The 25,161-nt window shown below is 41.1% G+C and overlaps 2 protein-coding genes across 10 annotated transcripts in view; both read left to right on the top strand.

The window, feature by feature from the left end:
• The window catches only part of LOC125460550 (E3 SUMO-protein ligase ZBED1-like), a 47,458-nt gene extending 23,909 nt beyond the window's left edge, over positions 1–23,549 (top strand). For 2 of the 9 annotated variants that reach the window (XM_048548119.2, XM_059649529.1), the window contains exon 2: positions 20,320–23,549. In XM_048548119.2, the coding sequence (XP_048404076.1) occupies positions 20,465–22,441 (1,977 nt within the window). In that variant the 5' untranslated portion in view covers positions 20,320–20,464 and the 3' untranslated portion in view covers positions 22,442–23,549. Of the gene's footprint in view, positions 1–13,490; positions 13,564–14,099; positions 14,195–14,642; positions 14,718–17,324; positions 17,359–19,856; positions 19,898–20,319 lie in introns of those variants that run through there. The other 7 variants (XM_059649528.1, XM_048548117.2, XM_048548116.2 and 4 more) reach the window with 7 other exon arrangements.
• The window catches only part of LOC125460551 (testis-expressed protein 264 homolog), a 257,351-nt gene that overhangs the window by 82,787 nt on the left and 149,403 nt on the right, over positions 1–25,161 (top strand). The window lies entirely within an intron of this gene.

The raw sequence follows: 25,161 nt of genomic DNA, 5'->3' as shown, positions 1-25,161 counted from the left end.
CTCTTTGTGACTGTGGCAAAGTTGACAGGTGTTACTATTTGGAGTGAGCCGTGAGTACGTCTAACTGATTGCACTGACAAGAAAATAAAGTCTGAAGATAGATAAAATGCTTGTAGAGCTAGGTGGCAGGCTTCCTGCCTGGTTTATCAGTTACTAGATAGGAGTATGAATAATGTAGAATCAATTCAGTTTACCTGATGTGTTATTACCAATATGGTAATACAGGCTTTCCCACATTCTGCAGTGCTGCATAGAATTTCTGACATGGATGAAAGAATTTTTTTGCCACTTTTCAAAAAAGTCTTTTAACTCCAAAGCCCACCTGCTAAAGAGAAACTCCATCTGTAACTCTACTGCAAACAACTATTGAATTGAAGTGGGGTCAGTTGCTGTCTGTAAAAGTTGGATCACCTGGCTGTTACGGAAGTCAGTGACTGTCTTGTGTCCCCTCCGGTGGGAGTAGGACCTGGTGAGTGTAAAAATTATTTTTGCTGGCGTTCTGAATTAGATCTCAGCATTGCACATGCTACTTGCATCTCATTGGTGGACTAAGCATGTGCTATTCCCATCGTTTTTGATGCTGGGCTGGAGAGACTACTGATTTCCAAATACTCAAGTTGAATTTGATTTAAGATGCTTAATAGAATGGGTATAATTTTTTTGTAAACTATGTCAAAAATATGTAAAGGAGACTTGCAGGCTAACCTGTTATGGTGGATATCTTTATGTAAAATGATTGACTAAAGTGGCTAGTAGTGCTTTCTTTTAAGCCAGCTGTTGCCTGACTTCTGTTTTATGTTAAAGCAGCTTTCCCTGACACACCAGGGTTAGGAATTTGTCAACACCAAATTGCTAGATGTCATCTTGAGTAATCATAGTCTCTGCTAGAAAGCAATTTCCACCTTCTTATTGTAATAATTATTTTTCTGCGTTCAGTATCAGAGCTCTGTGCAAGGGCATTTTGGGAAGCTAAAGATTTTGCCCTTGCTCCCTTGACTGATCCTTGTTACCCTCTATTCAGGCAAAGCAGTTATATGGAAAGTAGGGTTGGCGACCTCAAGAACCAGAACGTAAAGCCAAAAAAGAAGGATAAGATGAAATAATACACATTAGTGCAGTCAAATAAACTGATCATCTTCTTTTAAAAAAAACAACCTTTTCAAGAGTCCTGTGGGCAGATAAGTAATGTTAAAACCAGATAATTACCCTGAGTTATTTGATAAACAAGGTATTCATTTATAAGTATCTTGTGCGGAGTAACCTCATATGTGGTGTGGGGCATTGAATAAATTCAGTATTTTGAACTTGAGGCAGAGGTGTCAATGAAGAACAACTGACCGGCAGATGACTAAATTGCTGTTTGGAGCACACCTTAGCTATCAGAACTTGTAATTACTGCACTACAACATTAACTGCCGCCTCTGCACAGAAACCAGTTGGGTAATTTTTATTAATCACTTCTATCAGCGAATCATCATAAATATTATTTAATTTTTTTTGATTTTTCTACATGTTTAGTTTAACTGATAAATAACATCACTATTTAGGGGCTTGAATTTTTACAGTTCTTTGACTGTAGAAATTTAATGCAGTGGCAATGCATAAAACATACGCAGTGAGATTTCAGTTGAGATATCTGCTGCCTCAATGTCAAGAGTCACACGTAACATAATCAATCAGCTGAAAGAAGTGTTGGGAGCTTGTGTGGAAGTTTGCTGAAGGGGGCAATGTTTGCCTATTGTCAGTGTGTCCAGAGTAAGGTGATAGTTTACATTCTTGTGCCACATTTAAGTGTTTGCATTATGATTAGTGTATTTGTGAAAGTTTTGTTTAAGGAGTACTTGCACAGAGGGTCCCATTCTTCAATCACGGGATTGCTGTTTTATTCTTTCTGAACCGAAATAAAGTCACATTTATCAGTGTATTAGAATTAGAGAATCCCGTTAGTGTGGGATCAGGCCACTTGGCCCATCAATTTCACACCGACTCTCCAGAGAGCATTCCACCCAGACTCACCCCGTCCCTGTAACCTTGCACTTCCCACGGACAGTCCACCTAACCTGCACATCTTTGAACTGTGGAAGGAAACTGGAGCACCCGGAGAAAGCCCACGCAGAAACGGGAAGAATGTGCAAACTCCTCACAGACAGCCACCCGAGGCTGGAATCGATCCTGGGTCCCTGGTGCTGTGAGGCAGCAGTGCGAACCACTGAGCTGCCCTGTTCTGTTAATCTGAGATTAAAATCTTACCAAATAACAATTTTAAAAGGTTTATAAATCTAACTTTTAGAACAGAATTTTAAAAATGATTGAACAAACAGTTTCTGGAATCTTATTTTCAAGATTTCATATTGAGTTGCTAGAGACGCTGGAGTGCAGTTTCGTAGTTCCATCAAAGTACTGCTCCGGTAGAAAGGATATGAAGGAGACATTTGGTGTGCTCGCCTTTATCGGTCAGTGCATTGAGGATTGGAGTTGGGAGATCACTTAGCAGCCATATAGGACATTGATTCGGCTGCTTTTGGAATACTGCCATCGATTTTGGTCTCCTTGCGAGAGGAAGGATGTCGGCGCAACAATGAGGGCCGAAGGGCCTGTTCTGTGCTGTCTTGTTGTATGTATGTATTGGTTATAATGTTTTTTTCCTGGTAAGCTTCTGAATGGATTGTTAGCTTGAATAAGCTTGTGTTAGCAGAATGACAATGAGCGAGACTGAACTTAATCCTATGTTGAATATTGATCATATTATTCATGTTATGAATATTAATATCATTCTGCAGTGGTTGTGCTTAGTAGCCAGCTGAGAGTACTGTATAGTGTTAGAGTTGACTCCACTCTAGGCACAGTTGACAGTGAAATGTCATTAGGAACATCCTTACCCTTGTCAAGGTTTTATCCACACTAAAAGGACAGTGCAATGACTATATTATCCCTGCCCCTACAAATAGTAATTATAACTGTGGTTTAAATATTGAGATTAAAAACACGTGAAAAGCTTTCACAATTGAAGATATTTTTAATTCTATGATTTAAGCCTTTTGTTTGTTATCCTCGGTACACCGCTCGAGAGCTGGTTGTCCTTGCACCTTTGTTGAGAAAGTGGCATTCTGTTTGACACATTTGCTAAACTCCTTCTATTGTGGTATTTGGCATATTAGAGTAAATAAGAGATTCGAAAGAGCTCTTTGCTCAGCACCTTCACTAAAAGCAGATTGAAGTCTTGCGTAGGAAATCAAAAGCCAAAACCCACAGCTGACTATGCCATCTTGTATCAACTGTTACAATGACCTTTGTTTTCTGACATTTGATATGATGCAACTTAGTTCTCCAGAAAACATGCCCTTCATTTAAACAAGCTGATTTTTCGCTTGCTATAATTCTGGAGATAACCCTTTTGCAATGCATTGTTGCATTTGGCTGATTGCAATTTGCCATAGGTAACAAAGAGCTAGGGTATTTAAATTGAAATTGTATTCTCTTATTAGTGTAGGGTCAGTGAGTTCAATTGAGCAGTGAGTTCCCTGGTGGAAAGAATAATATAACTGACTGCTCAGACAGATCTGAAGTTATATGGCACTCATGGGGGGATTTCATGGGAGCTGATTACTGGTAGCTAAATGACTCTGATCCGTTAAAGGACATTGATTTGATCATTTTTTATGGTTTAATAGATATAGTCTCAAAAACCATGAATTGCATAAAACAATTCTATTTGCATTTTGATGAAAAAGGATACTGTTTGTTGAAGGTTGTCATTTGCACTCAGAGCATTTGCAAGATCACGTGGGGAACAACATTTTTTTTGGTTGTCTGAGGAGAGACTGATTGTTTGGTAAATGGATTCTGGTTTGAAGAGGTGTTTTGATGGAGAATGTACCACTTTTTTATAACTGATCGTTCACTGCCAGACTTTGAGTAAATTTAAACCAGGTTGACTCTGGCCAGAGAGTCATAGAGCATTCAAACAGACTCTTTTGGTTCAACCAGTCTGTGCTGACCATGTTCCCAAACTGAACTAGTCCCACTTGCCTGCACTTAACCCATTTCCCTCCAAATCTTCCCTTTTTGTGTACTTATCCAAATGTCTTTGTTAAGCATTGTAACCGTGATTGCATCCACCACATGCTCTGGCAGTTCATTCCACACACTATCCACTCAATGTATAAAGAATTGTCCCTTATGTTCTTTTTAAAACTTTCTCCTCTCTTGTTAAAAATATGCTCCCACATTTTGAACTTCCCCACCCTCAGGAAAAGATCCTTTACTATTCACCTTATGCCCCTTGTGATCTTGTACACCTCAATAAGGTCACCCCTCAACCACCTCCTATCCAGTGCAAAAAAAATCCCAGCCTATCCTTAGAACTCAAACCCTCCATTCCTGGCAACATCTTGGTAAATCTTTTCTGAGCCCTCTCCAACACTAATATTAATCTTCCTGTAGCAGGGTGACCAGAACTCTACACAGTTCTTCACAAGAGTACTCACCAACATCCTGTACAACCTCAACATGATGTTCCAGATCCTGTACTCAACGGTTTGAGCAATGAATGCAAGTTTGCTAAACACCTTCTGTCTACATGTGATGCAAATTTCAAAGAATCGTGTACCTGAACCCCGAGGGGTGTCTGTTCCATTACAATATCCAGGGCCCTACCATTAATTTAAAAGTCTTGCCCTTGTATGTTTTACCAAAAGTGCATTGTATTCATCTGAATTAAATTCCATCTGCCACTCCTCACCCCATTGACCTCCGTTGATCGGGGTCTCTTTATAATCTTAGATAATTCTTCTTCACTGTCCATTATGTCATCTGCAAAGTTACTAACTTCAGAACAATTGTCACCTTTTTGCCAAGTTGAAACAGTCGCAATGTGGATATGAGTTAGTTCTGCCTGTAAACCATGCATTGTGTACTAATGGATGTGATTTCAAGCATTCACATGTGTGCCACACTGCGATGCCAAATAACAATGTAATTCTTGATACACCTAGGCAGCTAACTGTCAATAATTATCAAACTGGAACACTCTTCATTCTCCACAATAATGTCTCTATCGACCAGAGACCACTAGTCAGCCTCCTCCTGTCACATGGTGTCAGATGTTGTTCCCCTTTGCAAATATTCCTGTGCTATAAAGCTTTGACAAGACACATTTTGTTAAGTAATATTTGAATTGGGAAAGGACTTGAGTTTGACAAAGGGATGGCAAGCACAGAATTTAGAAATAAATTATTTTACATACTATCCTAAATTTTTGGAGCGAATTTCCTACGGAGATTAATTATGCTGTCAAATTGCAGTTGGAGTTTAATACATATTTTCAATTGCTGTAACAGCAAGTAGGAGTACTTTCTGGGGGACTTTGCGATTGACCTTTGGAACTTTACAATCTTTTTGTTTTTATTCCCTTTTTTCTATGTTTAATATACCCTAATTTAGTCATCCTGCACAGATACCATCACCACCCCGGAGTATGTCTTGTCTGACTGGCAGGAGAAACAAGCAGGGATGAAAATCCTCAACATTGACTGTAGGCCTCATAAGGTCTCTTGGAATAAGGTCAAACATGAGTAAAAAAAAAGCTGCTGATTTTACCTATCCTGCCCTCTCCTTCAGCTGAAAAAAATCAGTACTCCTCCTTGAGCACTAATTGTAAGTAGCACAGTGGGTGACAACAGCACAGAATGTACTTCTTGTCCATCACTAGGAACAGCTGATAGTACCACCACTGAATGACAGAACTGGCCAATTATTTAACCAGTAAACTTCTAGATTGGCCTGTGATGGGTGATGAGGAAGCCAAGAGGCACTGTCTGCCATCACTTGCAAAATTCTACCCAAACACAGTCTACAATCTCGTGCCCAGTAAATTCCCTGCTCTACCATTGCCATCAAGCTATGGTTCAGTAAAGAGTGCAGAAAGCGTACCAGACGCATCAATGAGGTGTCAGTGTAATGAAGATACAATATAATCACTTCTACATATCAAGTAGCTGAAGTAGTATATGATAGGTGAGGATAAGCAACCCATACCAACATTATGGATTAAAACTCTACAGTCCTGCCACTTCCAATCGTGAATGGTAATGACAACTGGACCAGCAATTAGAGGAAGAGGCTCCAGAAGTATTCATGCCCCTAAGTGATAGAGGAGCCCAGCATCTCCGTGCAAGACAAAGCTGAAATATTTGCAATTGTCTTCAGTCGTGAATGCTGCATGGGTGTTCCATTTTGGCTTCTTCCCGAGGTCCCAACTGTCACAAATGTCAGTCCTAGATCAATTTAGTTGGTTGCACGGGATATCAAGTGATAGCTGAAGGATCTAAGGGGACTCGACCACATTCTGGCAGTGGTATTGAAGGTTTGTGCTGCAGCACTAATCACATCCTTAACCAGGCTGTTCTAGTACAGCTACAGCACTGGCATCCACCAAACAATGTGGCTAAATTGCCCATACATGTCCTGTTTTGTGTGGACAGGACAAATCCAACCCAGCCATTAACTGCCCCACTAGTCTACTCTTGATCATCAGGAATCTGATGGAAGGTGCCATTGATAGGTTATTGCTGAGCAGGTGCTGCTTCATAGCACTATCAATGACACCTTCCAACAGATTCCTGATGATCAATCAATCCTGCAGCAAGTAACTCTTAATTCCCCAAAGCCTGTCCACCCTCTACAAGGCAGAAGTCAGAAGTGTGATGGAAAACTTCCCAATTGCCTGGATGAGTGCAGCACCAACAACAAACAAGAACTTGACACTATCCAAGATAAAGCTGACCGTTTAATTAATACTACACCAATTGTCTACATCATTGACGCTCAGTAGCGGCAGTGTGTACTATTTATAAGGTGCACTATGGACGTTCATTGAGGCTCTTTTTGACAGTATCTTCTGAAACCCATAACCACGTCCATCTGGAAGACCAAGAGGGCACCACCAACTGCAAGCTCTCCTCCAAGCCCATTCACTATGTTGGCTTGGAAATATATTGTCATCCTTTCAATGTCGTTGAGTCAAACCCATTCCCTGAATGCATTGAGCTCTATCTGTAGCAAACGGACGGCAGGAGTTCGAGGTGGCAGCTGACTACTGCCTTTTCAAGGGCAACTAGAGATGGGCAATAAATATTGGACCAGCCAGTGATGCCCACATCCCATGAGTGAATAAAGAAACTTTCAGTTGCTGGTTCACCAGGAGATCTTCCTCCTCTTTGGAAGATCACAAATTTATTAGCTATTCTTCAACTAATCAAATGTATTAAATAATAACATAAATTAAGAGCAGCAACAGTATGTATCTTCTAAAGTGGTATGTTTGGCTAGCTTGACACGTGATCATAACTCCTGCACTGGTTTACAATTTTTTTAAAAAATAGAATAGTTCTTTTAAGTTTCCAACCATTACAGAACTTGTCAGATGAATTTTTTTTCCTTGAAGGTTTCCTGCCGGTTTTTCCTTTTTAGTTTGGGCAAGTTGATAGAAAACATTTGAAAAGCATGGAACCAGGCCTGACCAGAGGTTAATAAATAACTGATGTTTCTAGAAATCTGCAAATCAGATACAGATTGAATAAAGCTACCAAAAGTCATTTGCATTTGCCTGGAGTCTTGTCTTGGACTTCAGTTGAAGGCAAACAACTACTTATTACCTTAAGATAGAATAATCACTTATGTGTTGTGACAGACGTTTTAAAAAAAAGATAATTCTCTTTAAGGCATAATGTTTCAAAAACTCCTATCAAAGGCTTTAAAATAAATTCAATGTTTTATGAGTTGAATGCCAAATAATCACTACAAATCATCAGTTCCCATACCACAGCTCACATTTTGTTTTGCAGTGCTGAAATGAGAGACATTTTATTTCACACTGATTTTTGCCAGTTTTACGATACTGTGATATTGGTGGTCTAGGGTTCCTAAGAATTGGAGCTGAGAAGATGTTAGGAAGTCTCATTGCTGGGCGTCTCAAAGGAAGCTATTTTATGATATCTGCGCATGAGCACCAGTCATTACTGACAAGCAAGCATTGCAGTGAATATTTTAAAGGGTAAACATTGGCTGGCATGTTACACTTGGAACAGTGTACACAAGAAATCCAATAAAGAAACAGAAAAGAAGTGTTGCAAGACAATAAAATGTGAGGCTGGATGAACACAGCAGGCCAAGCAGCATCTCGGGAGCACAAAAGCTACTTGGCCTGCTGTGTTCATCCAGCCGCACATTTTATTGTCTTGGAATTCTCCAGCATCTGCAGTTCCCATTATCTCAGAAAAGAAGTGTTGACAGGTCCTTGGGAGGTGGTCAGCCACACCACAGCAGTGAGAAAAGATGGTAATATAGAGGCTGCTGAACTGTTAGGTTCTGCAGCATAGTCTCATATTGAGTCCCATGAGATCTAATTACTGGAGCTTCACTTGTAGTCCTACAGTGCACTTTCTGCTCTGTCCACTGCCTAGTTTAAAAAGCCAATTATCATCAGCTTTGAAAGACAATTGGTGAGCTGTGACTGAAATAGAAACTTCAATGAACTCTCCATTCGCACTTTTGTCATGTCACGCTTTGCTTCTACAAATAAAGTGCAGTTGAGAAGGGAAAGCACAATTAAATGAACTTGTCATTCTGACCCTTGCGTTTCATGTGCCTGGCAGCATTTGGATAAATGACTAATAGCTCAATCATTATATACGCCAACCTTCAAAACTAGTAGAAGCCAATCAGCAGCTTCAAAACAAAACCAACTGGAATGACCCTGACACATGAAATCAAGTAATTACTTTGACTGTACAAAGATATGTACAAGGATACATTATCCAAGCAACAGTCCATCTGCTGAACGCTGGGAGCATATTGACGTGAGAGGCTGACAGGGAAGTCTGTTATAGAAAGCATAAAATAAGCATTGCATTTCATAGAATCGTAGAATCCCTACGGTGTGGAAACAGGCCCTTTGGCCCAACAAGTCTACACCGACTGTCTGTGCTTTCCACCCAGACCTATTCCACCTATAACCCACCTAACCTACACATCCCTCAACACTATGCGCAATTTTCTATGATCAGTCCACCTAGCCTGCACGTCTTTGGTCTGTGGGAGGAAACCAGAGCACCCAGAGGAAACCCACGCAGACACGGTGAGAATGTGTGCAAACCTCCATGCAGACAGTTGGCCAAGGATGGGATCGAACCTGGGACCCCGGCGCTGTGAGGCAGCAGTGCTTAACCACTGAGCCACTGTGCCAACCGATCATTAGAAACCAGAGACAAAAACAGGAGATCTATACCTAACCAAAGTTTATCATTGCAAAGTCAGTCAGGGAATTTGTCTCTTAAGAATGTTTATCATTTTTAGGTGATATATAATAGAACATAGAAACATAGAACAGTACAGCACAGAACAGGCCCTTCACCCCATGATGTTGTGCCGACCATTGATCCTCATGTATGCACCCTCAAATTTCTGTGACCATATGCATGTCCAGCAGTCTCTCAAATGTCCCCAATGACCTTGCTTCCACAACTGCTGGCAACGCATTCCATGCTCTCACAACTCTGTGTAAAGAACCCGCCTCTGACATCCCCTCTATACCTTCCTCCAACCAGCTTAAAACTATGACCCCTCGTGTTAGCCATTTCTGCCCTGGGAAATAGTCTCTGGCTGTCAACTCTATCTATGCCTCTCATTATCTTGTATACCTCAATTAGGTCCCCTCCCCTCCTCCTTTTCTCCAGTCAAGCCCTCCAGTCCAGGCAGCATCCTGGTAAACCTCCTCTGAACCCTCTCCAAAGCATCCACATCTTTCCTATAATAGGGCGACCAGAACCATAATGCTTTCTGATCCATTTTAAATGCCTTGTAACTGAATAGTTTTTTCAACTTAAACAGAAGGAACACCGATTTTCAACAATTCAGCTGACCAGCCCTTCTCCAATAGCCAACACTCTCTACCATTGCTACAGTTTAGCTTAGAGAGGTACTCTTTCCCTAGATGCATGGGTCAGAGATACTGGAACTGCATCTAAATCCCTTCAACACTCCCATCATTAGCCTATCTGGTTCATGCTGGCACTCTTGTTCCCATTCATCCCAGATTTTAGAATTTCTGATTTGTGTTCATGCTGACATCTGTCTTCTCCTTACACACTAGAGCACTACTCTGAGTTTCTTCTTTCCACCTCTTCTGGCATCATTACCAACTTCAAGGCGACATGGTGGCTCAGTGGCTAGCACTGCTGTCTCTCAGCACCAGGGATCAGGTTCAAACCCAGCCTTGGGCACCTCTCTGTGGGGAGTTTGCACATTCTTCCCACGTCTGCATGGGTTTCCTCCCACCGTCCAAAGAGTGCAGGTTAGGGGATTGACTATGCTAAATTATCCCTAGTGTTGAGGTGGGAAATGCAGAAATAGAGTAGGGGGTGGGTCTGTGTGGGATGCTGTTTGGAGGGCGGACTTGGGGGGCCGGATGGCCTGCTTCCACACTGGGAATCTGTGATGATTTACCTTCAGTGCCACCTGTTTTCCCCTTCCATCCATTGTCATTTTGTTGAGTTTCCTATCCAATCGAGTGTTAATCCCCCCTTTATAAGTCAACCATTCTCTCCTTTTCCCTTTATTACCAATTTAGTAATGCAATTAATTTCACCTTTTGCTGTCATCCTCTCCCTTTCCCTTTCACCAGCCCTCCCAGTCTATTCTCTCCACACTCCAGTCCTAGCAAGTCTCGGTGATCTCCTCTGTGATAGTGGTAAAACAGCTCTCCTACTCTTTTTCAACATCTTTGCACACTTTTTTACACAGTTGATTACACTCACTTCCTTCAGGGTCTCCCTATCATCCTGCTGGGGCTAACCACCTGCATGTGAATATATTTCTTTCTGCCCTAGCAAGGGAATCATCTGCAGAAACTTCTTTTCCCACTCCTACATTATCACTGCTGGAGACTCCTCAGAGATTTATCCTTTGCAATACCAGGAAGCCACTCTGGTGACATAATCCAAGAACACAATGTCAGCTTTCACAAGTCCACTGAAGTCACTTATTGCTACCTTACTGTCATTTCTCTCAGACTCTCTACCTAATTTCTCATGCTAGTTTTCCTGTGCTCAGTATTGTCCTGATTTGTCAAATTGTAAGAGTGACAGGTTTTCAATCTCCAATCTACTACCACATTAGCTTGGCACATATAAAGGCCCTAATGAAATGAGTTTAATCCATCTAAATTTAAAACCTGAAACAATAAAAAGCCCTAGTTTAACACCACCTGTAATTGCAGAGTGTCTTTCATGTTGTAAAAGTTCCCAAGGCACTTTCAAAAAGATCATCTTCAGATAGATATTTGAGGGAAACAGAAAGTGTTTAAAAGGCACAAGCGATGATACAAGCTCAGAGAGGACTGTTGAATTCACAGTACAAGGATGCAAGGTGAATATCTTATTCGCAAAAAACCGCGGTTTGACAAACAAAAACTAAATTGGCACGAGTTTAGAGTAGAAACTTCAAGCCAGGCTGCAGGGTTAGAGGAGATTATGGGAAGCAAGGGTGACTCATAAATATGGACAGATTTTAAAAATGAGGCAAGAACTCACATTATTTTGACTGAGGATGGGGAGCCACTAAGGGCTACAGTAAAACAATGGATAATGGTCACGTTTGTACAGAAGTAGGTATATCTAATTAATGCATCTCCGCAGCCTCTTCCAATTTGTCTGTCCTTCCTAAATACTGAATACCCCTGGATATTCAGTCTCCATCTGTGGTCAACCTGCAGCTGTAATCCTCCACCCTCCACAAGCTCGACACTCACACCTGTTTTCTTTTACGATTAATTCACCTAAAAAAGGCTTGGCTTTTCAGCATTTATTTGATCCATTGCCATTATTTTTTACTGTGACCCTGTTTTATCCTGGCCCTTAATTTCTCTGCAACTCACTTTTCTTATTACTCCTTCTGCCTTTTGTTCTTGTCCTTGATTTCTCCGTCCCCTGATTCCTTGCATAAATTCCCAGTCCCTTGCTATTTTAGTTTAAAGTCTCCCCAACTACTGTAACAAATGCAGGCCTCGCCCTGGTTCTGCCCAAGGGTAACCTGATGAGCTTATACTGGTCCTGCATGAATTGGTCCCAGTTTCAGGAATCTGAAACCTCCCCCATTGCAGCATCTTCTTTAGAATCCCTACAGTGTAGAAACAGGCCCTTTGGCCCAATAAGCCCACACTGACCCTCAGAGTATTCCACCCAGATCCATCGCCTTATAACACACCTAATTTACACATCCCTGAACGCTATGGGCAATTTAGCATGGCCATTCCACCTAGCCTGCACATCTTTGGACTGTGGGAGGACATTGGAGTCCCCAGAGGAAACCCATGCAGACACAGGGAGAATATACAAACTCTCAGACAGTCGCTCAAGATTGGAATTGAACCTGGGCTCTTGGTGCTGTGAGGCAGCAGTGCCAACCACTGAGCCACTGTCTCTTTAGCCACTTTTTAAAATTTAATATGTGGAACATGGACGTTGCTGCTAATTAGCATTGGTGGTAGACCGTGGTTGTTTTTAGATTTGGTGCCAGTCAGTTGGGCTGCTTTGTCCTGGATGATGATGATCATCTTAAATGTTGTTCGAGTTGCACCCATCCATGCACATGGGGAGTATTCCATCACACTCCTGGCTTGTGCCTTGTAGATGCTGGACAGGCTTTGGGGAGTCAGGAGGTGAGTTACTTGCTGCAGTATTCCTAACCTTTGACCTGCTATTGTAGCCACTGTATTTATATTGTGTATCCAAATGAGTTTCTGGTTGTTGATAGTGGGGGAATTCACTGATATACGCTGCAAAGCCATTCATTGCCAAATCTGACTGTGTACCACATCAAGCATGATATCGTTGTCATCCTCTATGCCAAACCCGCCAGACTGAAAAGATACCTCCTGTTCTCTAATGTAAACTATCTTTTTATACTCTCACCATGCTCCCCTTCTTTCTGACAAAAAAGTTATGAGCTCCTCACACTAACAGTAAAACTGTTTCCTTGTGCCCCTTTCACCACATCTCTGTGAGACTAAACTTCTGATCCATAAATCCCATTTCCTCCAAATTTGTTGACCAATCAACTTTACTTTGTTACTGCTGTTAGTGAATAATGTTAACGGCTTCCTGTCCCCTTCCTTTCAAATCTGCCCTGTTAAGCTTGCTTTATATGTTAAAGTTGGCTCCCAGTTTGAAATAAACAAAAGACTGCCAAAGTAAATCATCATTTGTTGTAAGGAGTGAAAGATTCTGTCAGTAGATACTAGTAGACAAAAATACAGCAGGGTGCCTTTGTAAAGATAGGGATATAGAGGTGTAAGTAAATAAATCTCTTGGAATTTTACAAGCAGAGATTGCAAAATGATATGCCAGTGGTTGCTAACTGGTTGCTAGGGTCTTTCCAGGCAGTCCATAGCAACAGAGTTGCTACCCTGGTGACATCATGCTGTAGGCTGGTAGTGTTAAGTCTGAAAATATGTGATGTCTGCCACAGGCTGTGTCTTGTTTCAGATATCTGCAGCCTGGGAGGGAGGTAAGGGGCCAGTTCCACACGCACAGACATACTCTCTCTCTGGCACCAAACTGTATGTTTTAACCAAAACACCTTAACATTTTATTTTCACATTTATCTGTTGTAATGCAACAAGTAATGACTAGAGCCTTGCATGTTAGTTTAAAGATAATGCGTGTGGGTTGGAGACATTTTCACCTATGAGCAGAAGGAGCTCTTAAACTTGTGTTTTGTGTAGTGACATTTGTTATTTTCATAAGTTCTGCAGTTTATAATTGAATAAGTGATTGTACAGTTTTAGTTGCAGCTCTCTTGATTCCATTCTGTACAGCAGACTAGTTCTTACCACAGGCTGCCGTTTGTGTAACTCCTTTAGTACAGGCCGCCTCTGTCTGCACCTGGAGTACTTCATAATGTCATTGTTATCACTGTTTTTAGTTTTACCCTCGCAATGCGTGAGAAATTGTTTGCTGCTAAATGTAAGAGTATCAATAACTGAAGGCAGGTGCTCTGCGTTGCTGCTTACCTTCTGAGGCCTGTACAGCCAGGCTTCATCAACAAAAATGATCTTTTTTTTGTTTTCATGCAGACTAGTCTACTCCTGTCTTTAATCAACCAGTGGATTATAGGGATAACAAACAGTTGGAAGTTAGTAAGTGCATATGTTTCCAATGTAACCTTTTTTTTGTTCTGTGTTTTGTGAATGATGTTGAAATAGCTGAATCACAAAGTCAGTTGACTGTTGAGCTATGTATCCAAAACAATAGAACATCCATCAAAGGACATAATGCTTAAGCTGCATAGTGCTGTGCAAGCTATACATTGAATATTAGTCATCATGAGACGTTAGGCAGTTTAGAGGGGTGTCACCAGCCTCGTCCTCGCTGATGGGGCTGTTAGGTTGCGGGAAAAGATTGAAATAATGGAGCCTTCTATCTGGAAAGAAAGCATCTGAGAAGTGCTGTTACAGAAACATTTAGGAATTCTAATAGTAAACCAGATGGTAGCCTGGTTAATTATCAAACTAATGGTGAAAGTACTGACGCCTGCTGTAATCTTTACATAATTGGCAAAACTACATTATGCCAAAAACGCAATGTGAGGTTAAATGCAGAAATCCACGATTACCTGCTGTTAGCATCTTGGAGAATAAGATGCATGAGCTACGGGCACAGGTAAGCAAATGGGAGTATTGGCTCATAGCTAAGATAAAGACTTGGTGGAAGGTAGGCAGGATGGGCAGGTGAGCATTCCTGGTACGTGGTATCCATGTGAGGTAGAGAGGGAGGTAGGAGAGGTGGAAGGCCGCAATATTTATCAAGGAATCAATTATACGGTGAGGAAAGCTTTAGCTTGTTATGGGATCCTTTATGTTCATCAGTAGCTCTTGCAGGGTGGTTGTTGGTTTTGTGGGCTACCCTGACACCTTGAGGTCTGAGAACTAGTACGGAATTTTTAAAAGAAATGGATACCCAAAAAGCACGATCTGCTGTTACTTCTGCAACAGACCTCAACAAGTATATACAACACTGCTAGACATACTAGTCACCCTCCTGTACATTACGGACATATCAGAGATGATCAGAAGACTACTCAGATGCCGAGGTATGAGGGTATCCACAAAGGGACTTGGGAGTCCTAACTCTGGATTCTCTTAATGTGCAAATTCAGTTGACAGTTAAGAAAGCAAATGCAACATAAGCATTCATTCCAAAAGGCCTAGAATTCAAAACCAGGGATGTATGGCTAAAACTGCATAAAGTTCTGGTCAAACCGTATTTGGAATATTCTGAGTAGTTCTGGGTGCTCTATCTAAGGAAGGTTATGCTGGTTTTGGAGGGGGTCCAGAGGAGGTTCAAAATGATCCTGGGAATGAAGAGGAGCAACTGGGGACTCTGAATCTGTACTCCCGTCACATTTAGAAGGATGAGGGGAATCCGATTTCAGCCTTGCACAACATTGAGAAGGTTGAATAGAGTGGATGTTGAGAAAATGTTTTCACTACTGGGAGAGACTAGGACCTGAGGGCACAGCCTCGGGTGAAGGAATGACTCTTTAGAACTGAGATGAGGAGGAATGTCTTCAGCAGAGGGTGGTGAATCAATGAAACTCATTTCTACAGAGGGCTGTGGAGGCCAAGTCACCGAGAATATTTAAGACCGACATTTAAGACTTTGATTAGTAACGGGATCAAGGGTTAAGGGGAGAAGAGAAGGCAGGAGACATTGGGCATTGAGAAACATGTCAGCCATGACCAAATGGTGGAGAAGACTTTTTGGACAGAATGGCCTGATTCTGCTCCTATATTTTATGGAGAAAGGTTACAATTTGGCCCAAGTGGACTGGGAGCAGCTTCTTGCAGTTAAACTGTCAAGGAGTAGTAAATATTCCCATACAGACTAAGGGTGCGAGCAAGACTGGAAAACCCTGGATGTTGAGAGATGTAAAGATTGGGACGAGGAAGGAAAAGGAAGCACATGACCAAGGGCTTAATGCAGCAGAATACCTGGAGGAATGTAAAATATGCAGGGGCAACTTGAAAAGGGAATTATAAAAGAAAAGGAATGCATGAGCAAACACTGGCAGGTAAAATACAGGAAAACTTCGGGGTTTTTAAAATATATTTCTAAAGAGCAGGAGAAAAGCTACTGAAAGAGTTGGATCCATTGGGGACCGTGAAGGTCATCTGTGTGTGGACCTGGAAGATGTGACCACGTTCCTCAGTGAACATTGTGTTGATCTTTACAGTGCAGAAGGACAGCCCATGCAGGCTGGAGAACTGTGAAATATTAAAAGGAATTGAGAGAGGAGTCGCTAGTGGATTTAGCAGCCTTAAAAATGGATAATTCTGTAGGCCCAAATGAGATCTATCCAGTCTGTTGAGGGAGGTAAGGGATGAGATATCAGCAGCCCAAGCAGTAATTCCTGAGCCCTCCCTGGCCCCATGAGAGTTGTCAGAGGCCTGGAGGACTGCTAACATTATCAAATATAATAACAAAGAGGGAGGAAGGGCAGACCAGGAAATTCAGGCCAATCAGTCTAAACTTTGCAGTAGGGACATTATTAGAAAGAACTCTGAGGGATGGAACATATCTGCATTTGAAACATTCATCATGGATTTGTTATGGTAGAGTTGTGTTTGATGAATTTGATTTGAATTGTTTGGGTAACCAGTACTGAAGATTAGAGGGACTTTTGTGTGCGTATGCACATAGCCCTGAAGGTAGATATACGGTAGCTAAAAAGATATTTAGGTTACTTGCCCTTATTAGCCAACGTATAGAATGCAAGAACGAGGGGGTTATGCTGTTTTGAAATGCTGATTAGATGACTGCTCGAGTCACCTAATTTTAGGAAGAATGTGGTTGCTCTCCACAAAGATGTCGGATCCTGCCTGGGCTGGAGGTTCTGAGCTATAAGGTGACCTGATGAAGGGGTACAAGACTGAGGGACATAGGGTAGATATTAGGAGCGATTAGTAGGGGAGAATTTGTTTACATGTGAGGATCTTGGGAGTTTGGAACTCACTGCTTGAGAGTTTCTGGCTCAGTGTTTAAACAGTATTTTAGTATTCAGTTGTGTTGCTATAGCTTCCAAGGCTGTGGGCCAAAAGCTGAGAAATTTGTATCAGTGTGACCAGATCTTTGGCTTGCATGTACGTAATGGGTCAAATGGTACCCCTCTGTGCCGTAAACATTTATGCCTAAGAGGGCATCTCGGGCTCAGGTCCATCACATTGTGTGGTGACAAGTTGCTGTATCTTAGTTGTAAACATGAAAGAATCTCATCAGAAAGTTAACTCTGATCCAGTTCAGTGTGAGTAACCTTGTAATTGCATGATGATCGTCAATTACTTCTAAATAACCTCAAGACTGAAATTTAAGTTTTGAAGTTTCATCTCATTTATGCTTTAGTTGTTGAAGGCTTTAAAATACAAAAATTGAGTTTTGTTTTAATCACTCGTCTCTTGCCCTTTTCTTCTCCCTTTTCGTTCATCCCCTTTTTAATCACTCTTCTAAATCTGACTTGATACTGATTCACTCACTCCAATTTACACATCCTTCTCAGTCCTTGCACGGTTTATTCCCCAATTTCTCCACCTGATGGCTTAAGAATGGCTGTATACCATTCAAAATTAGCTGCTTTTATTTTGCTGCACTGAGCTCACAAAGCAAATTGACAGTTTAAAATGTTTAAAACTTGAAAATGTAAGCTCATCTGTAACTAATAGACTCTACTGGATGCCATTCCGCAGCAAACTGTGGTCTATTATTTCAAATTGATTTACGATAAATGCAGGTTCAAACTAGTGCAAGGTAATTTTAGGACTGCTACCAGTGAGTTCTTCATGGTGATCAATATATAGAAGAACTCCCAGGCATAGTAATGGAGGCAAAAGTCACTATCATTGAACAAACAATGGGAAACCACAGTGGTGGAGGATTTGTTAGGATTTTTATGTTTGGTTGGATGTATTGAGAAGGATTTAGTGATCTTCCTCCTTTCGAAATGTCTTGCGTTGTTCTTTGTGTATTTGCCTCATCCTTGGGCTAAAATGTTGAATGTAGAATAGAAATAGAATTGAGCATGTTCAGAGTCCTAGCTTTTAAAACATAGTTCATGTTTTTGTTGCTGGAGTGATACCTGTTCATCTTTGCAGCCATCAGTCATAATTTGTATTTGCATAATGGCTTCCTTTACAGCTTTAGCTTATTAGGTGCCTGCAGAGTTTGACTGTCCCAGGTCGTCATTATATACTACTTATTGGTATGATGTCATTTTTAAAAAAGTTTAGGATAAATAATTGCTGTGCTACAGATCTAAATGTAGAACGTATTCACTTTTTTGTTGTTTTGTGAAATGGAGCACCCATTGTCAAATAGATATCCCACTGTTGTCTTAACATCAACTTGTTAGCTCTCAAACATTGCCCTGGATTGTATAGAAACTAATATCCTGCACACTGCTGTGCACAACTCATGAGGGAGGTCATCAGAAGATTATTTTGGATTTAAATTTCTTTTGACCACTGAAGAGTGTAGCATTTGTGCACTTGGATAGCTCTGAAGGTGGATGCGTTGAATAGCCGAACGTAGAGCAGTTGGAGGGAGGGAGCCACTGGATGAAATATACACAAATACTTCCAACCAGAGTTGGTAACCTTCCTGGGACAATGAACAAAACTGTGGGATCAGAGATACGTACTATGTGAATCCGGGGGGCTGAGAGGTGTTCTCTCAGCTGATGGTCAATAATCATTTGTAAGTGTTTTGTGTTCTTGAGCTACTATTCTGCTGACTCATTACATGGACCTCAGGGAGGCAGCAGCACTTCTGATCATTGTTTTTAAAAGTGTTTGCAGGGAAATGGATGAATTAGTTGGCTTGGAACTGTAGCCTGAAGTAGTTCATTCTGAGTTTTTATTGTGGTACAATGGAGTATTACAGTCCTCGAGTAACCTTCAAGTAGAGTAATTGGGAACATATCACAGGGGAAACTTCACAGCACTCTGGCTGAACTGTCGAACAAGAGTGGCACCAGGGTGTAATGTTACCGGCATATGAGTGGACGCCTGTCAGCAAAATGAAAGCATGTTGTTTGTCGTAATATTTTGATGGTTGAAGTATGATGAGTGTGAATACCATCCGCTTGCTATAGTTTGTGGGTGGGACAGGAGATTCCAAACCTGACTATATTCAGAGGCATTCTCAAAACTTTGAAGTAATGATGACATTAACTCAAAATTCTAAATCTACACATTGTGACGTTTATGGAGAAATAGAATTTTTGGATGCTGCCTTATAATTGACCTGAGGAATTTTGAGTGTTGGTATTCTGTTGTTTGTCAGTCAACCACTTGAACATTTTAAAGATGTTTATCTGATTACAGAAGTTTGACCACAGGATTTTGGATTTCCACATCCATTTATTTGTAGGCTTTCAGCCGTTGCTTTGGGTTACCGAGAGGCAACACATCATTAAGTTGCAGATGAGTAAAAGTTTTTTGTGTTTATGGGTTGCAGAAAATGGGTCTGGTGGTAGGTTGCTTCACTTGAGTCACTCTTTCTAAATTTGTTGCAAAGAACAGAATGTAAACAAATTGGAAACCTGAATTTAATTAAGCGTTACTGAGCTGAATGGAGGAGGCTTTTGCGGTAGAATATTGTTTTAAAAGAGAACATTTAGTTAGAGATTCTAATCTACAACTTGAGTTTTTAAATTTGTTACTTCCCTGTTATAATGGACTTTAACCCTGCTTCCAGTGAAATATTTTGTTATAATTGGGAGAGGATTTTGGCATTTTATGGTGATGCTTGATAAAGGAGTAAAGTTTGTTGGCCTTTCTCCTGTTTTGGTGGGTATATGCATTGTGTGGCAAGTTTAAAGTTCTTTTACATATTGCTCTTCTGCACCAAAGAGCCTTACCTTTTATCTTCCTTCCTGTCAACTGCACTGTGGCTCCATTGTCCATCTTTGCACATCTCTTGAGTGTGCCTCTGTCTTTACTTGGATCTTGGTCTGAGTTGCCCTCTGTTGCTTTTACTCCTGGTTACTGCGTCTCCGATGGGTTACTTCTTTCCTTTACCTTAACTAATAGCCTCTCTATGAACTAATGGGAACAATTGAAAATGATCTTTGTGAGAAGAAATAAAAGCATGTTTTACATTTTGGTTCCACCAAAAAATTATTCTTAACTAATGTTATTCAGACAATTGCCAAAATATGCAAATTAGTTTTAAAAAATTCATAATATGTCACCTTAAATTTTGTTTCTAGGCAGCAGGGCTGTCTTGCCCAATCCCAGCTGTAACTGGATTCTCTACGTGAGTGATGGCATCCATTTGATCTTCCCATGTGAACCAGTCCAGAAAGAAGACCTTGTGCTGCTTTAGTTGTCCTCTTTTGAAGCACATTCAGAGTAATGGAAGGGGACAGTGACATTGTACATTGTGGATCATCATTTGTGAAAATTGAAAGGCCTCTACTTGTGGAGAAAAGCAACACCACGTCAGAAGTGTGGAGATACTTTGGCTTCCAACCTGGGAGCGATGGTAGACCAGAAAACATTGAAACTCCAGTCTGCAAAATCTGTTTCCGTGTTATCCCAGCAAAGGCTTCAAACACAAGTAATCTTTATGCCCATCTGAAATCACAGCACCCTCATATTTATATAGAAGTGAAGGGAAAACCCAACCTGGCGCCACCAACCACGACACCTTCAGCTGGGGAGCCAGGGAGGGAACAGACGGCCACCATGCGGGAAATCTTTCAGCGAAAGGATAAATTTGATCCAAAGCCCAGGGAGCACAGGGAGCTGACCAAGGCTGTGACTTACTATGTCACCAAGGATAGGATGCCCCTGAGTACCATTTCTAAACCTGGCTTTCAGCACCTCTTGAGCAAGTTCAACCCGAGGTATGAGCTACCAAGCAAGAACTACTTTTCAAGAGTAGCTATTCCCTCACTTTATGCAGACGTTCGCAAAGTTGTTGAGAAAGAGTTAAAGAGCGGGGATTGTTTTGCTGCAACTGTTGAAACATGGACAAGTAGGAACAATGAAATGTACCTGACGTGTGGTGTTCAATATGTAGACAATGATTGGATCCTCAAAAACCATTGCCTGCAGACTCAATATTTACCAGATGAACACACTGGACAGAGTTTGAAGTGTGCCCTTGAAGATGTGCTGGAGGAATGGGGGCTAGACCCAACCAACCTTGTAGCCATCACTACTGACAATGGACCTGCTATTAAACATGCCTGTGAGTTGCTGGGCTGGAAGAGAATAACTTGCTTCAGCCAGAACCTGCAGTGTTCTCTCCAAAAGGGTCTTGAGGATTCCCGCATTGAACGAATCATACAGTTGTCCCGTCAAATATTCTCTCAATTTTCACGCAGTTGGAGGAGGAAGCGGGATTTTTCTATAGCTCAGAGTCAGAAAGGCCTTCCAAGGAATTCACTGAAAGCAGATGTCAGCAACCACTGGGGAACCACTTTGAATATGTTGGAGAGACTTCTTGAGCAGCAGGATGCTGTCAGAGCTGTGTTAGCTCATGATCATAAAATATGTCATCTTGTACCAACATGGCAGGACATTGATGTTCTCGAATCAATTATAAGTGTTTTGCGTCCTTTTCGTGAAATGACTGAAGCGCTGTCTTCTGAAAAATTCATTTCTATTTCAGCAATCAATCCTCTTATAAAGCACATTTGCAATGATCTTGTGAGAGAGGGACAAGAAGAGTTGACTCTTAGTTTTCTCATGAAAATGCGAATCAAGCGAGACCTTGAAATGCGATATGGAGACCCAGAATTGGTTCATTTTCTGGAGAAAGTTACATTCATTGATCCTCGTTTCGGTCCCACTTGTGTAGACAATCTGGAAAGTGTCCTGCAGCAAATTAAAGGAGAGGTGCTTGCTGGAAAAATATCTGAAGAGCCATCATTGTTTCAAATTGGCTTTGATGGCTCAACTGTTTCTCCGTTGAGCTCTTGCAGCTGGTATGATCGAGATAGCCCCGGGCCGAGTCAGCCAAAGAAGGCCAAATATGGTGGAGGACTTGCCAAGGTGTTTGGAAAGCAGAGTGGAGATGGAGGTGCAGACAAAATGGTGACGACTTCAGTGTCACTGCAGGAACAGCTTGACCGAGAACTGGATTTTTATTTCAAGGAGCCTAAACTGTCTCTGGAGAGCTGCCCTCTTCAGTGGTGGAAAGCTACTCAGAATTGTCTGCCTTTATTGGCAAAGTTAGCCAAAAAGTATCTCTGCATTTCTGCAATGAATGTAGCATCAGAGAGAGCATTTAGCAGTAGTAGTTATGCACTTACTGAGTATCGAAGCAACGTGAAGCCAAAGCATATGGACCAGCTAGTGTTCTTAGCTGAAAATCTCCCATGAGGATAAGATTTTTAAGAAGGGTTTTTTTTTAAATACAAAGATGAATTGTGGCAACAATAATGGAATGTTCTAAGGATTCTCAAAATTAAATATTCCGATCTGGAATATAGAATATTTGGTATATTTGATGTTTTCTCTAAGCTGGTGAGCATGGGGTTAGCCCAGTAATTGTTAAGAATTAACCTATTATTTCCACATCAACTTGAATGGTGAGCTGTTGTGTACATTTGCCACTTAGCCTTGCTGTCTTACCTTGCCCCCACCCCAGACCCAGAATTGATGTCTCATGCTTCTGTGCTACGCTTTATTCAGAATGCTGGCTAAGAACTGAGAAAATTCTTGCCCCACTGAGGAGTGAGCAGCAATTGCCTGACATACAGGCTCTCCAACCTTCTGGATTGGACTTACACATTGACCAGCTTGAGCAGACCTATTGGCTAATATCAGTTGCATGTTTGATTTTAAAGACAATATTGGCATATATTATGATCTGCTGTGTATTTCATTTTTGGTCTATATCGTATGATTTTTATGCATGCTGAACTAAGCTGGGAAGCACTGCCAATGAATCTTTTCAGCTTGCTGGGAAGTCCACACTGACACTCCATGTGCATTAAAACATCAAGCGTAAAGAATGCGCCACAAAGGGGATTAGATATTAATTTCATATCCCTTCTTACCACTTAGTCTGTTGCTTTGAATATTGTAAAAGCATGTTTGATAATGTAATTTCTGAGGTATGTGAATAGAGTTCCTGTAGGTGGAAGATGGGTACTGGAGTACTTTAGTTTATGTGGCTGTCCCTCAATATTATGCAGATCATTAAAGGCCTGGTGTATAATGTACACTTCTTATCCACTAATGTTACTGCCTATAATACTTTATATGGACATTTGAATGTTTATGATAGAATACTTCAAAGTAAACATTCATGTAAATTTGAATGTCAACTTACCTTAGTGAAGAAAACTAATTAACATTATGCCCCCATGGTTTGTTGATGAATCACTCAAATAAAAAGAAGTATCTCTTACAGGAACTGAAATTCCTCATGTCCAAACAGAATTTTAAATGTGAAAGTTAATTTTTCACTACATAATTATTTGAATAACACAATTTATTCTCTCGAATTGTTTCTCGTGTCTTTTTAATACATTAAATTTTTGTTTAAACATCTCAGCCTCTCTTAAAAGCTTAAGTTTGAACTTGATAGATGGGATCTAAAACAGTGCCTGTGTCAGATTAAGACAGTTTCTGCAGATCAGGTACAGGATGTACGTTTAGCCTCCCTGGATAATTAAATAATATTTAAACCAATTATGTGAAATATATGATCAGCAGCTGCTTTGTTTACATCTTAGGGTGAATGTTGACTCAGTAATTGATAGAACTGCCGATTATTTGTTTGAATAATGTCTTGGGATCTTTTGCATTCACCAGAAATCTCTGAATATTGCAGTGAGTCTCACTCAAAAGCCATCATTTACTCATTGTGACACTGAAGTATCAGTCTGGATTTTGCTGAAAGGGACTTAAACCCATGACCTACTTACTAGAAAGTGAAACTGACACACAAGTTCTGCAAAATTACTGATGGATGATAACTCCTACAGCCACGTCCTAGATGATGTAGACTACAAACAGAAGGGACACAGCACCAAATTCTGCAGCACCAAACTGGAAGCAGACTTCCATTCACAACAAGCAGCCTTCAGCCTTCACCCTCTGCTTCCTGCTACTAAGCTAATTTTGGTTCCAATTTGTCCACCTGCCATGGAGCCCATGCACTCTTACCTTCTTGACCTGTCTTTAATGCAGGATCTTGTTAAAAAGCCTTTGCAAAATCGATGTAACCCCCTAGCCATGATCTCCCCCACCAAAGCCATGCTGACTATCCCTGATGAATCCTTGCTTCTCTAAATGGAAATAATTCTATCCCTCAGATTTTCTTCCAGGAGTTTCCACACCACTGATCTTAGCCTATATATCCCTATTGCCTTTCTTGAATAATGGTACCACATGTATTTGTCCTCCAGTTTTCTGGCACTCCCACACCCTTGCACCCTTTGCCATGTCCAGAGAGAATTTGAAAATTAATGTCCAGGTCTCTGCAATCTCCTTCCTTACCTGCCGCAGCAGCTTGGGATGCATCTCATTGGGCTTTGAGAATTTATCCACTTTTAAGCACACTAATACCTCCTGTATCTCAATGGGAATTTATTCAAGTTTATCATGGTTCCTTTCCCTCATTTCTGTACCTCTGTCATTCTTACCTATCATTTACACCGAAGTAAAGAGCTCATTTAAAACCTTGCCTACATTTTCAGTTTGCCAGTTTAAGTCTCTGTTTTTGTCTTTCCCTGGTTATCCTCTTGCCCCTAAAATACTTGTAAAATGCCTTTTCAATTTTCCTTTTATTTCACTTCCCCATATTTTTTCATGCCCCCCCCCCCCCCCCCCCCCCGATTTTCTATGACAAGTGATTTCCTCCCCCTGCCCCCACCCTGGTCCACACTTCCTCTATACCGCTAGGGCTTCGAGTCTTCTCAGCCTTCATTATTTGCCATAAGTACCGCAAGTTTTGTTGTGTCTCCCACACCCCTCCCCTCCCCAGTCCACCTGAGTACTTTCCTTTATGTCCAGGGTTCCTATGGAATTCCCACTCTTTACCTTTGCAGGAATATGTTGGCCATACACTTTCAGTGTTTCCTTTTTGAAAG

This window comes from Stegostoma tigrinum, chromosome 11 (genome assembly GCF_030684315.1).
Source record: "Stegostoma tigrinum isolate sSteTig4 chromosome 11, sSteTig4.hap1, whole genome shotgun sequence".
In the NCBI taxonomy this organism is placed as follows: Eukaryota; Metazoa; Chordata; class Chondrichthyes; order Orectolobiformes; family Stegostomatidae; genus Stegostoma; species Stegostoma tigrinum.
This window is presented reverse-complemented; position numbering and strand designations above follow the sequence as displayed.